Genomic DNA, 14986 nt, shown 5'->3' on the forward strand with positions numbered 1-14986 from the left:
TTATTCAAAACAATACAATTCTTCTATTGATGAACTATGAAAAGCACAAGCAAAAAGAATATTAAACAAAAAGATGGATTTCTTTACTCTCTATTGCATAAGGATTACAATTAGAACACCATGAGAGATCAGTGAGCTGAGAATTCGCATCAAACGAATGTATCGATTTGTTGTTTTAAACTGTCTTAGGTGCGATTGAGCGTGCTTTCATGTTCAAAAATACTCCCCTGAATTATAAAAAAAAATTGAGTTTAATACGATATCTCCAACTTAGTTTGCTATATCTGTGTTTGGTACTGTATCAGTCAGGTCCATTACTGGCATGTACTGGTACTCACTATCAGTTGGGGCTTAGCTGAAACTTAACAGCGATAATTTGAGCAAATGAGAAATTTTTAGAATGATAAAACCCAACTTGTCAATTTGGAGGAAGATAAAAATGCAAAAGAAAATATGAGCAAATGAATTACCATCCAACACCAATGGTGTTCATGAAGAGAACACGGAGCTGCATCGGCACAAATTGGTAGTTGAACCATGCAACAAATGGCCAAAACTGAAAGAAAATTTTGGAGTCAGTAAAATGCTTATTTCTATACATGTATGAAATATATTTACTTCTTTTTTTCTAGATTGTGTTTAAGTTACCACTTCAAATTTTTGATTAGAAATGCACAACCAACCTTTTTTGAAAAGCTAAATTTTCAAACAATATCAAAATGTACTTTGGGTGAAAAGGTATTGAATAGTAAAATGCTATTTTGGTTATTGATTATGAACTATATTTTCCAATGGGTAAATTGCACAATAGTTAATAGAAGGTACAACAAGGTTATAAGTTTTTTAACTTAATTCTCAAAAACTCAAAATAATGAAGAGAATGTTATAAGGTTAAATCAATTTTGAATGATAGCTATATAAAATTGAGAAATTAATTGAGGATACCCTCCAAGATGCAAATTGAATGGATGGAAGATCCCTTTTGACCTTGTCTTTCACTGCACTCAAGGGCTTTCCTGCAATAATTAATGAACAGTCAATAGCAATTGTTACTGGTAAATGCTTTTTAACTGCAAAAACCAACATTTATCATGTTTTTTTCTGGTTTTTTTTTTTAACAATTTTATCTTGCTGAATATTCCGGTAACTTTTATTGTTCAAATATACACAAAAATAATAATTGAATTAATCTAGACATAACTTCTATGCAAGTTAATTTATTCGAAATTGTAAAAGTAGTGGATGATTTAGAGAGAAAACAAATTAGCACTAGTGGATGATCATGATTTGGAGAGAAATTGATTGGAGCACATACCTTCAACAACTTTGCCATAAAATGTCAAGAAGAGTGCAGTATTTATGGGTGATATAATGAACTCTTGCACAAACACCTTAAAAATTCAACAACAAAAGAAATGATACAAAAAAATGGTACTTACTGGAAATTAGAAATATAATTCTATTAGATTTTCGAAACCGAATTGAACTGTTATACTTTAAACAAAAGAATACAATTGGTACTTTATATTGAAAGAAAAGAAATGGATGTTGAAGGCACCTTCTTGGCAATAGTTTCCTTTTTGGTTCCATGGAACAGTTTATCAAGAAGCTTGTGCAAAAAATGGTCAAATGGCCCCATGTACAGAAGACCAGTGAGCTACAAATATCACAACAAAATCATTATGCATATATCATATCTGGTTTATCTAGCTTTTATAATATTAATTTGCATCCATCCATAATTATTTTTACATGTTTTCCTTGGAAAAGCTCATGAGTGATATGATACAAATGGAGAAAGGAAAACCATTAAACAGAAAAAAAGTTAACAAAATTTGTCAATTTTCCTTTGATTAATAGTTCTTTTATCATGATCAATATTTTTATAGATAATTGTATTTATAACAAACATGCATGATAAGATCTATTTTCCTTGTTATTGTTGTACTTATATATAAAAAATATTATAAAGATATTTTTATTATAATAGTAGTGCTAGTAATGACAACAATATATTATGGCTATCACAAAACAATATGAGAAGAAATTTTTGCACCCTAAATCAAATCTCAAAACTAATTAATTGTGTATCTGCCTGATTTATTTAGAGAGAAACAAAGAAAATAATTGAGGTTTGGTTCTTTTGAAGAAAAATAGAAAATGGGAAGATAACTGCCATTTGATTTTTGTGGTTTGTGGTTTGTGTAATATATATTGTTTATGTTTTGCAGTGGACTCATTGAAAAAGAAAAATAATAACTTAGACATTCATTCAGTTATTTGACCGCTGAATTTGATTCCTACATTTATTTTTAGCCCAGTACAGTGCACGTTCTACATTGGATGAACCTTAAATCTTTTATTATTTTTAACCAGTACAATGCATGTTCTGATTGCAAAATAAAAGAATGTCATCTATGAGGAGTGGAAAAAAATTATTGTCAGAGAAACAATGAGAGGAATCCTTTCAACATGTCAATAGGAAATTACGGGTAAAACTGTATAAGAACAATTTCCTTTCAATTTAATCACAGTTAATTTAACATGAAAGCAAATTGGCATTGGAAGATACTGGTAAATCAAAGGACTATGGAGTTACAATTTGAAAGAAATTCAGAAATTTCCTAATTTTTAGGGGATAATGCTGCATTTTTTTTTCCTAATTTGTTCATGCTTCCAAGTCTAATTGAGTTACTTATATCTTACTAACAAGACAACAAGACATTATTTCTGAATCTTGCAATTGTATTTGTATAGATCATATCAGGAGAAAAAAAAAAAAATGAAATGTAGTAGCTCAGTACAAAGCATTGGTTTGCTATACAGACAAGATGCCATCATTAGGTAATTGAAGTTTGAAAAGAAAGCTAAATCAATACATCTAAAAAATAAAAAGAAATCTCAAAAGAATATAATAGCTTGAAACCCTGAGTTAGAATTTTAAAACAGAACACCCCCATGGAGAGATCTAAGCCAAATACAAAAAGTCAACCCCCAAATGTAACAAAATGACATGATGTGAACCAGAGATAAAGTCAACTGCATACTGTGAATAAATGGTGGGTGTCAAAAATGTTGCAAATTAAAAACTCAATTACTTACAAACATGGAGAGTAGCCTTTTGATTTGAATGTGCTTGTTTCCTGTTAACTTTTGTGCGATCGCATCGCTAAGACCGGTTAGCACTCCTGCTGTAACTGCCTATAAATCCCCATTAAAAATGAAATTGCAACTCAGAAACAGATACAGAGACAGACCCACAAGAGAAAAATTAATATGAGATAAAATTAACAAGAAAAATGACACAAAAAGATGGTAAAAAATGTAAAAATTGTAACCTTAGTAGGAAGAGGATGGCGATTAAGAGAGTTTACATACACAGTCCAAGCTTTACTTGCAATCTCTGACATGTCTACTATAAAGACTCTTTATAGGTACATAGACTGAATGATTGATTAATTTTGAGAAACAGAGATGGTGAGAAAGAGAGGTCCCTTTATGGGTTTATGAGGCACCTTTGATTGAAAGAGGTTGGAAGAAAGAATGAAAGGGAATGGAAGAGAAAGGTTATATATAATATAAATATATATTTCATCATCAGTTGTATCGAAGCATATATAAATTGTTTATATTATTAAGATATATTATTTTAATGAGAGAACAAGAAAAAAGTAACACTATCATTGAACAAAGAGAAAGAAGAGAGATACTAACACGTCTGAAGCATTACCAGCAGAGATCAGCGGCGTGTCATATGGTACATGGTTTTACGAGGCTTTTGGTTTTTCACTTTTTTGGCAATGAATGGCACGGAACATTTATATATTTTTATTTTGATAAACCATGCATTCACTAGATATTTACATATCTGATCACAAAGTTATTGAAATTTTCAGCTGCAAGGGAAATCAATTTTTGTTCTTATGACAAAGACAAGAACTTCCCTGTAATAAATCACAGGTTCGAAATTTGAATCAGAAATTTTTTGTAAATACTTAAAGAATTTATAACTTGATCTCTAATTTTTACTAAGAAAAAAATTCAGCAGTAAAGTCTCTATTAAAAAAAAAATCCAGTCAAAATGTGTTATAAAATAATTCCTAGGTTTCTGATATAGATATTATTTACAGCAATAGTGACAAGTTTCGGTATTTATGAATGATTCGGTGAGCTCCAAAATTTGTGATTTGTATATAATACGGTATAATACAGAGATAATATGTTTTCATATGAGTCAAAAAATATATATCAAAATATTGATACCTTTAGGATATTTTGAAAAAAAAATCATCAGCCAATAGAATATTGACACTTTGCATCTCTGCGTGTTTTAATTAGTTGGTCTTCTAAAAACTAAAATGATTTTAAGTAAATATATTCATCTATTGAGATATCATGTGATGGTCGACTGGTCGTTTGATGAGATATCAAATATTTATATAAGATTTAACTACATATCAAAACTTCTTAGTGTTAAAAAAACAAAGCTATCAATCAAGGCTAAAGTTTTACTTTAAAAAAAAAAAAAAAAAAGAGAGAGAGCAAGGCTACCGTTAAAAAATAGAGGAAAGGAAGGCGTAAGTGCTACATTTCCAAGTAAAAATTCAAAATTTCTTTGTTGTGCCAAATTAATAATGAGAGGAAAAAATAATTCATAAAATAATCTGAATTTTTCGAACCTGCAAACTCTGTAAGAGAATATTATTTTTTGTGACTAATTATTTACTTCCTAAATTTATTTAGTATCAAGTTTTCTCAAGTTTGTTGTGGTTCAACAAACATTCAAACTTTCTTGAGTATAAAAAAAATAAAATATTAATTTTTGATGCAGTTAATTTGTTAGTAGGAAATTAACAAAATTCAGATAATTTCAATTTATGTCCGTTAGAATTGAATTGGGTCAATTTGACTTTGTATTAATGGTCCTTTGTAGTAGTGATGATGGAATTGTGACATGGATCAGATTGGGCAATACTTATTCTATACACAAATTATAATATATATTTATTATATTTGTTTATTAAATAATCGAGGAATATTCGGTGATATAAAAAATAACATAATAAGCAATATTTAAATAAAAGCTCTTCAATGAACTTCATTTTATTGGTCATTTTTTTATAGTCGTTAATAATTAATACTAAATTCCTAGGTAATTAATTAGTACCTTCAAATTATCTGCAGAGTCAATAAAAAGAAATAAAATAAAAACAACAGCTCTTTATTGACAGCAAATGCAAATAAAAAATACCAATAAAATAATTATAATAAAAAAAAGGTGACGGTTCGCAAAAACTTTTGTGGATTATACAAACTGATAAATGATATGAAAATGATTTGTGCATATATAAATTAAGTTGATAGTAACTGTAAATTAATTAATATATGCAAAAGTATATATTTTATGCCACGATAGCTAGCGTGTATGTAATATATGTATGATATAAGATAATGACATTGTCAAAAAAAAAAAAATATTATTTTTTTCCTGTAAAATTGACAGCCACTGTCAATATTTCAAAGATTTAAATATAAATCTTAGTTCTATGTACTTGGTTATTTTGGGTTGCCTATAATTGGACGATGGATTTTCAAACCCTATTATATTGATAAAAATAAATAAAAATGTCTAATGATTGTGATCTAAACATTTTTTTGTGGCCTTCTATGAAAAGGGCAGGTATTCATTCTCAAACACACACATATATATATATATATATATATATAGAGGAGGGTTCAAATGCCTCCATGTTTTTGTGCCTCCATCTCTCTCCATCATTTTCAAAGTTCAAACAGTCGATCCGAACCGCTCAACCTAACCTCCATACTAAAATATGTTTGGAGACCAAATTTTATATTTTTAGGAATTTTTTTACTATTTTTTTAGATAGGTACAAAATCAGTAAATCTGAACCATCTAAAAACAGTATTTTTGTACCTATCTAAAAAAATAGTAAAAAAATTCCTAAAAATATAAAATTTGGTCTCCAAACATATTTTAGTATGGAGGTTAGGTTGAGCGGTTCGGATCGACTGTTTGAACTTTGAAAATAATGGAGAGAGATGGAGACATGATGAAGGCACAAAAACATGGAGGCATTTGAACCCTCCTCATATATATATTAATATAAAGTTTTAAACATTTGTCCCTACAAATTTGATTGGGCAGCCACATGACGATTTCATTTTCTACGAGGATCTGTTTTGGGCCATCGTTTTGTTGAAGATATTAAAAATATTATTTATTTTAATTTCATACAGTGTATAAATAATAAAATTTAAATTAATAATAATATATGATTTGTATGCCGTACGAATTCAAAATAGCACTGTCATGCAAAAATATTAATCTTTGTTTTCACTCTTCTAAATCGAAAACTTAAAATGTCTATATATTATGTATTTCTAAATTGAAAATATACGCACCAACAAAATACAAAATACAAAAATGAAAAATTGAACGATTAGCGGAATGGTAATGATTATTTAATAATCATTTCAAATCACTAAACTCGTTCTGCATAATGATTTCCCTATATTTATATATATAGAGGAGGGTTCAAATGCACTCAAATTTTTGTGCACCCAAATGCACTCTATCTTTCAAATCCTTTTTCTCCATTTTCAAAGTCCGAATAGTCAATCCGAACCGTTAGATGCGATCTATATATTAACATGTGCTTGGAGACCAAATTTTACATTTTTTGGAATTTGCTTACTATTTATTAAGACACTTTGAAAATTGCTGATTTTACATTTTCTGGACCATTGGATCAGCGATTTTTCAAAGTGTCTTAATAAATAGTAAGCAAATTCCAAAAAATGTAAAATTTGGTCTCCAAGCACATGTTAATATATAGATCGCATCTAACGGTTCGGATTGACTATTCGGACTTTGAAAATGGAGAAATATGATAGGGTGTATTTGGGTGCACAAAATTTTGGGTGCATTTAAACCCTCCTCATATATATATGACTTGATTACAATGAGAATGAATTAATTTGATCAAGTAACTGAGGAGATGGCGACACGTCAGCTGCCAGATCATTGATCCTCTGCTGCTGCTGCTGCTGCTGCTGCTGAGGATTAACGACCCCATCCATCAGTCCCTTGGCTTTTCCTTTGCTAATTAATGCCTTCTGTACTGAATGGGTCAGGTCCCACTTGTCATTCTCTGTTGATCCTCCATCTGTTTTCTTAGGTCAGTCACGGGCTAGGGCCCGGTCTGTAGTGTCTCAATTTATTTAAATGCCTGACCGTTCGTGCTGCCCGCTCTGCCCTGACCTCCTCTTTCCCTCAAAAGTCAAAACGTTTGACTTGGTATATTCTTCCCAAATTAAAATCCGCTCTTGACAAATCACACTCAGAGACAGAGGAATGAGATTCATATTATATATATATTCCTTGGAAGATACCAAATGATTTTAATGGATCTCCTCAGTTAAATTATCAAACAGGAGATCCATATTGTATCAATATAATTGAAAATATATAATTAATGCATGCTCAATACTTATAATTGAAAATTATATTATGCTCATTAGAGGACTCGCTTTCTTTCTTCTTTAAACTCGACGACAAATACCAATTACAGTGAACTGATAATCAGTAATTTCTCAGAGAAAATCATGTTTCACAAACTCTCCCTATAAAAGCAGTAAATATGATACAACGTACTCGTAATAATAACTAAAATGTATAACTATAATATGAGACAAATTCAGACGAACATGGCAAAAAGAAAAGAATACTGGCATTATCTGGTTCGGTGACTGAGCCAGTGCCGCTATCAGACATTGTCATTGTCTGGTTCTTTACCATGTTCCATAGTTCTTTAATAAAATTTGGCCGGATTAGTTTTCACCAGTCCACTAATATAACTAATTATTCAACATAATTCAATTAGACAGGGACCGGGTCCGGTTTTTTTTTATCAATAATTATTTTTAATAACAATTATTAAATAATTTAAAGTTTTTTGTTTGTTTTTCAAAAATAGATAAAAAAATTTAGAAATTAAATGTACTAGAAGGATTACAATATTTTATGTATTACCTAGAAGTGACTTTTAAACCGCGATCAATAACTCAAGTTTAAAGCATTTTTTTTTCCAATAACAGTACATAAAGAAATATATTAATTTTTCTTACAGTCACGAAAAATTCGACCTAAAAAATGTTGATCCGGATTATTTGTCGCAGTTTTTCTAACAAACCAAATTATATTGTATTTCATATATTTTCAAAGAAATATATTAAATATTTGTAATATTTCAATAAAAAAAAATTATAAATTTTATGTTTTGTAAAAAAAAAAAATCCGGTGAGAATCTCACTGGTTTGTTTTATTGAAACTGGGAAGAATCTCACCCTAAAAACCGGTGAGATTTTAACCGATTTGGACAATTTTCGAAATCATGCCCAAAAGTACGTGGATAGAATTTATTTTTATTTTTTTTATATTAACAAAAATTTCGGTCTTAATTAATTCACAATCAAATATCACCATATATAAAATAGTTGAATGACTTAACATCTAACTTTTATTAAAAAAATAATTAAATAACATAACAATTCCATGACATAATAATACATTAAAAAAGACGAACTATATATTGATATGACATATACAACTCCCCGGAATCACGAGCCGAGCTCCGACCCAAAAGTGTGACTCACTAGGCTCAAAATCCAACCTGTGATCGAGTACCCGAGTAGATCTCTTGGCAGGAAGCATCACATGCAACCGCTAAATTAATACTTCCACAAGGTTAGGAGCCCAATCTCCATCCATGTCCCCTAGCTCTAAATTCATATATATATATGTTGTGTGCAGTTGACATGTAAAGAAACATGGCGACAACGAAATTAGCAAGAAGAAGTGTTGGCATATGGATGGCTTTTGTCCTTGTAGTTCTAGTTAGTATCTTCATTACTGCCTGCTCCGCCTCCCCTTCTATTAATCCGGGGGCTTCCCAACCAATATGTCTACGAAACAACAACTGTGCAGCACGCGGCCAGCCCTACACCCGCCCTTGCATATATAAAAATCAATGTGGCTAAGGATAGTGAGTTACGAATGTAATATTTGTTCTTGGAATTAATAAATGTAATCGCTACTCCACTACTGTAATTTAAATTGGAAGTTGATCCAGTTTCTTTTGTTCAATAAGTTTCCACATCTTTATCTCCATTTTCAAATATACTTCAATGCCAAATTTTTATATTTTTTTGAATTTTTACTATTTTTTTTCAGTGTTCTAAATTGCTAGCTATAGCTAAAAAGCTAAGTTACGAGTAAAACTGCGCTAATCGAGCTACGTCCGCTATAACTATAATAGCGGTCCTCTATAACGCATAGCGGCAATAGCGGCCCACTGTGCTACATGGGGTTGTTTATTATTATTATTTTGCAATACATAAATTAAATTACATCGACTTTTTTTTTTAATTTAAGAAGCTATTAAATAAATTTGAACATTGTGCATTAGACTATATCAATTAAATTTATTTGTATCATGCATTGTGCATTGGGCTCTCTAGAAATTAAAACAAAATCTAGTCCCTGAGATAATATTAGAACTTCTTAATCGATTTGGTTTTTTTTTTCTTATATGGGACTTTAGTAATGTTTATTATTAGTAGAAATATAAAATATAATTTTTGAAAAGAAAAAAAAACCCTATATATGATAGCTTTCACTGTAGTTTTTTTTTTTTTTCCCTCTCCGCTATACTGCTATAAACGCTATTTAGAACCGCAATTTTTTAAGATATGTACAAATTAAATTACAGTTTTTGGATGGTTCAAATATTCTGATTTTGTATCTATTTAGAAAATAGAAAAAGCTGTAAAATATTAAAAAAAAAAATTGATCTTTAGCACATTTAATTTAAATGTACTGAAAACCAAATCTTTTTTATATTTAAATGATTCAAATATAGAATATAAAGATAAGGATGTGAGATATTATTATTAGAATAAATAAAAAATGAGATACGTTGAAGTACGAAGAGCTCGTGACGACTTCGATCGAGCGAACTCCACGATGGAGTGTGCCGTAAAAGAAAAGAAAAAGTTTAATAAATGGCTCGCTACATCCTTTCGCGGTTTGCCCGCTTGGCTCGCTCTTTCCTAAATTAAGCTGGGTTCAGTAAATCGCAATTCTTTATTGGATCTAATATCTTAACCTTACTTATTAAGTTATTATATAAAACAAAGTTAACCGCTTATATACGTCTTCAATATTCAATACTGAGCAAATGTCTACAATCTTCTTTGATAATACGGATTATATAATGAGGAGGGATCCAATTGCATCATTTTTTTGGTGACACCGAAGTATACTCTTTATTTATAAAGTTTTCAAAGTTTAAATAGTTGATTCAAACCGTTTAACATAATAAATATATTAAAATCGTTCAACATAATTAATATATTAAAATATGCTTGCAGATCAAATTTTACATTTTTAATAAATGGCTCGCTAGTTGCTACATCCTTTCGCCCGCTTGGCTCGCTCTTTCCTAAATTAAGCTGGGTTCAGTAAATCGCAATTCTTTGTTGGATCTAATATCTTAACCTTACTTATTATTATATACAACAAAGTTAACCGCTTATATACGTCTTCAATATTCAACACTAAGCAAATGTCTAGAATCTTCTCTGATAATAATAGGGGCGGATCTAGAATTTTTTTGTTAGAGAAGCAAGAAAATAGTCAATTGTGTTCAAATTCATTAGTTAATTAAGTATAAATTCAAAAAAATTATCTTAATTTTAACTTTAAATTTAATCTGAATTATAAATCATAATTTCATAGGAAAACAAAAAAGTTCTATAGAAAATAAAATTGGTCTGGACATATAAATTTTTATGAAAAATCAAAATTCAAAAGGGACAAAAATTCAAGGCAATTGACGTCAAAAAGACACCTCTTTAATAGACAACAAATGCAATTATAATTACCAATAAAATAAATACAAATAGAAAGGTGACGGTTCGCAAAAACTTTAGTGGATTATACAAAATATATATCTTATTTGTGCTTATAAAGTTGATAGTAAATGCTGAAATAAATTAATATATGCAAAATATATGTTTTATGCCACGATAGCTAGCGTGGATATAATATATGTATTGATATAGGGATAATGACATTGTCTACAAAAAAAATAAAAAATTAAGTACATGATTTTAACCGAAATTTTTTTAGTTAGCACTCTAATAAATCAGAATTAAACAACTACCACTCAAAACTCCAAATTTGAGTTTTACCACGAACACATACTCAGTCCGCGCACTAATTTTTTTCGTGCACGAACTGGGTATGCGTACCGAAATTGATTTTTTTTTTTTATTTTTTTTTTGGTGCGCACCCTCAGTATGCGTACTGATTTTGATTTTTTTTTAGTTCTGTTCTGAATTGTTTGAAAATTTTGGTCTATTTTTTTTCTGCTCTATTATATTTTGTTCTATGGTATTTAGAATTATATGTACATGTTCGCTTACAAAAGTATGCTATAAAGTTTCAGGTACAGCTAGCTGTACCAGTTTAAACCTTGAATCTACTCTCGTCTAAGATTGCAAGTGCACAATCCTATCCATATAGTATAATAAGGTATCGATCCTCAGGGACGGTATAATTCGACTCTAAATTCTTACTAATCTGAGTTAGGTACTAGAAGTGTGAAAAGTTGGGTTTGGTTTGTTTATATTTCTAATTTCGAGTGACAATTCAATTAACAGTAAATGAAAGCAATTAAAGGTTTTGGTTTTGAACAATGATAAAAGGTGCTCCCAGGGTTTCAGGTTTCATCCCAAACTTTGCCCTCTCTGGACCTATCATCCGACTCGCATCATCTCTGATGCAACCCGTTTGATGCGTCTCGCATCATTTCTGATGAGGGTCGCATGGTCCTCGAGCAAAGCTGACATGTGTTCGTATCTAAGTTGATTTCTTGTGCGAGGCTTCAACCTGTAACTCTCACCTACTGGTATCTGACCTAAATTGATTGTCTGGTTTGCTAGAAGTATCCACAACCTTTCGATAATGGAAAGTTCACCTCTCGGCTACTATTGATCTTAGATCTACTTCAAATACTCAATCACAATTGCAAGAAATATCAAGGTCAAATTACTAGAAGAGATGCTATAGACATCTAACAGTAGACAATCAAGAATCAATCAAGCAATCAAAATCAAGCAATCAATGAATACTCAAACAAAGAATCACACAAGTTCAAACTTAGATCAAAACAACATGCAACTCAAAGACAAAGTTTAGAGACTACATCCTAACCCTAGGAACTAAAGATCTACTCAAGCATGGTGAAAGAAAGCATAAAAGAGAGGAGAAGAGAAGAGATCATGATGAAGCTCGAAGATCCAAGGTGGATTGGAGAGGATCTTGCAATCTTCTCTTCTTCTCCAAGCGATCTCCAATCTCTCTCTTCTTTCTTGATCAACACTCCAATTCTTGAGGTTTTGAATCTTCAAATTCGGAACTCACTCCCTGGTAGCAGGGGTGGTCTATTTATAGACATTTCAAAACAAGTGCTTCAATTCTGGGCCTTAATTGGGCCTTTGCTGTCTGCTCTGGAAGCTCGCGATGCGACCAGCGTCAGGTCTAATGCTACCCGCATCGACTCTGATGAGGGTTGATATCTCCATATTTGATCTATTGTTCCGACCAATTCTTGTACCAAAATCTGCGTTTTAAACCACCAAATCGCGTATTTTACATTGAATATCCATAGAATGTGGTACTGCTGCGATTTCATTCTTATTTTGCAGAAAACGGGCGAAATCAGGGAAGTTACTGAATTCTGAGACTCTGCACGCGACCCTCATCAGAGTCGATGCGACCCTCATCAGAGTCGATGCGACCCTCATCAGAGTCGATGCGGGTAGCATCAGAGACGATGCCACCCTCATCGGACCTGACGCTGGTCGCATCGCGAGCTTCCAGAGCAGACAGCAAAGGCCCAATAAAGACCCAGAATTGAAGCACTCGTTTTGAAATGTCTATAAATAGGTCACCCCTGCTACCAGGGAGGGAGTTCCGAATTTGAAGATTCAATACCTCAAGAATTGGAGTGTTGATCAAGAAAGAAGGGAAGATCCTTGCTAGATTGCTACATTGGGTTCTATCATGATCTCTTCTCTTCTCTCTTCTTTTATGATGTTGTTTGAGTAGACTTTTTCTTGTTTCTAGGGTTGATGTAGTCTAAGGCTTTGATTGTATGTATTGCATTTGAATTTGAGTTGTTCTTGTGATCAATTGATTGAGTATTATTCTTTCATTACTTGATTTTGATTGTTTGAATCTTGATTGTCTATTGTTGAATGTTTCTTGCATCTCTTCTAATTTCTTGACTTGATCCTTCTTGCAATTTAATCAAGCACATGAGGTAGGTTAGAAATCTGAAAAGATAGATCAATTGAACCGAAAGGTGAGATTTCCATTTATTGAGAGATAGTGGATACCTTTAGCAAACCGATCAATTGACTTAGATTGAACACGAATAAACGAGAGTTGAAAGTTGTAGATCTAAGAAAGTGAAATTGCAATTCCTTACTAGATTTCTGGTGCTAATAAACGAGAGTTGAGGCTCAGGAATCGTGGGTAGGGTCAGTAGAACCTTGCACAATCGAATAACTCAGAAACAGGTGCAATGCTGCATTCACTCGAGGGCCATGCGAGTCGCATGGGAGACCATGCGGGTCGCATCACTAGGGTCGCATCAGAGATGATGCGAGTCGAGTGAAGGTCCAGAGAGGCAAAGCTGAGGATGAAATCTGAAACCCTGGAAACATCATTTTAAACTTGACTGAAACAAACATTTATTTTCTTTTGCAATCTTTTGTTATTGAATTGAGAAATTGAAACGAATTCAAACCAAACTTTTCACACTTCTAGTACCTAACTCAGATTAGTAAGAATTTAGAGTCGAATTGTACCGTCCCTGAGGATCGATACCTTATTATACTATACGGATAGGGTTGTGCACTTGCAACCTTAGACGAGAGTAGATTCAAGGTTTAAACTGGTACAGCTAGCTGTACCTGAGACTTTGTAGCATACCTTTGTAAGCGAACAAAGGTCGCGTCAGATGTGATGAGGGTCGCGTGCAGAGTCTCAGAATTCAGTAACTTCCCTGATTTCGCCCGTTTTCTGCAAAATAAGAATGAAATCGCAGCAGTACCACATTCTATGGATATTCAATGTAAAATACGCGATTTGGTGGTTTAAAACGCAGATTTTGGTACAAGAATTGGTCGGAACAATAGATCAAATATGGAGATATCAGTACACATAAAATTTGACGGTAAAATTATAGACAATAAAACGCACTTATTTAACAAATAAATTTTTGGACTAAATTTGAACTAAAAATTACTACAACAAATTATACACACAATATGAGCAGCATTTTGTACTAAGTTTGATCTTCAGCACATTTTAATATAAAATATAAAGATAAGAATGTGAGACATTATTAGAATACAAAAAATGAGATATCTTAACCTTACTTATATACAACAGAGTTAACCGCTTATACGTCTTCAATATTCAACACTGAGCAAATGTCTAGAATCTTCTCTGATAATACGGATTGTATAATGAGGAGGGATCCAATTGCATCTTTTTTGGTGACACCGAATTATACTCTCTATTTATAAAGTTTTCAAAATTTAAATAGTCGATTCAAACCGTTCAACATAATGAATATATTAAAATGTGCTTGCATATCAAATTTTATATTTTTTTTGAATTTTTTTACTATTTATTAAGTATTTTAAAAAATCGCTATATTCAGACCACTGAATTTTTGTACCCATCTTAATAAATAGTAAAGAAATTAAAAAAATGTAAAATTTGATCTGCAAGCACATTTTAATATATCCATTATGTTGAACGATTTGGATCGACTGTTTGGACTTTAAAAATGTAGAGTGTAATCCGGTGTCACCAAAAAACGGT

The 14986-nt window shown here is 31.4% G+C and overlaps 1 protein-coding gene across 1 annotated transcript; it reads right to left on the reverse strand.

Moving 5' to 3' along the window:
* Window positions 1-3510, reverse strand: LOC144548213 (peroxisomal membrane protein PMP22-like). The gene is made up of 7 exons (XM_078296919.1): window positions 3339-3510; window positions 3103-3201; window positions 1559-1657; window positions 1316-1391; window positions 946-1016; window positions 471-556; window positions 1-227 (listed from the first exon to the last, which is right to left on the reverse strand). Exons 1-7 carry the CDS (start codon window positions 3408-3410, stop codon window positions 176-178), a joined length of 555 nt encoding a protein of 184 aa, XP_078153045.1. The 5' UTR covers window positions 3411-3510; the 3' UTR covers window positions 1-175.
* Window positions 3511-14986: the final 11476 nt, after the last annotated feature.

The sequence above is a fragment of the Carex rostrata genome, chromosome 32 (genome assembly GCF_964058835.1).
Source record: "Carex rostrata chromosome 32, lpCarRost1.2, whole genome shotgun sequence".
NCBI classification, from domain to species: domain Eukaryota; kingdom Viridiplantae; phylum Streptophyta; class Magnoliopsida; order Poales; family Cyperaceae; genus Carex; species Carex rostrata.

Excerpts from the sequence above, each read along its gene's own strand:
- LOC144548213 (XM_078296919.1), bottom strand. The coding sequence starts at position 3,410 with ATGTCAGAGATTGCAAGTAAAGCTTGGACTGTGTATGTAAACTCTCTT. Across the intron at positions 1,392-1,558 it reads AGGAAACTATTGCCAAGAAG|GTGTTTGTGCAAGAGTTCAT; the intron begins GTGCCTTCAACA and ends TGAATTTTTAAG. Across the intron at positions 557-945 it reads TTCAATTTGCATCTTGGAGG|TTTTGGCCATTTGTTGCATG; the intron begins GTATCCTCAATT and ends ATTTTCTTTCAG.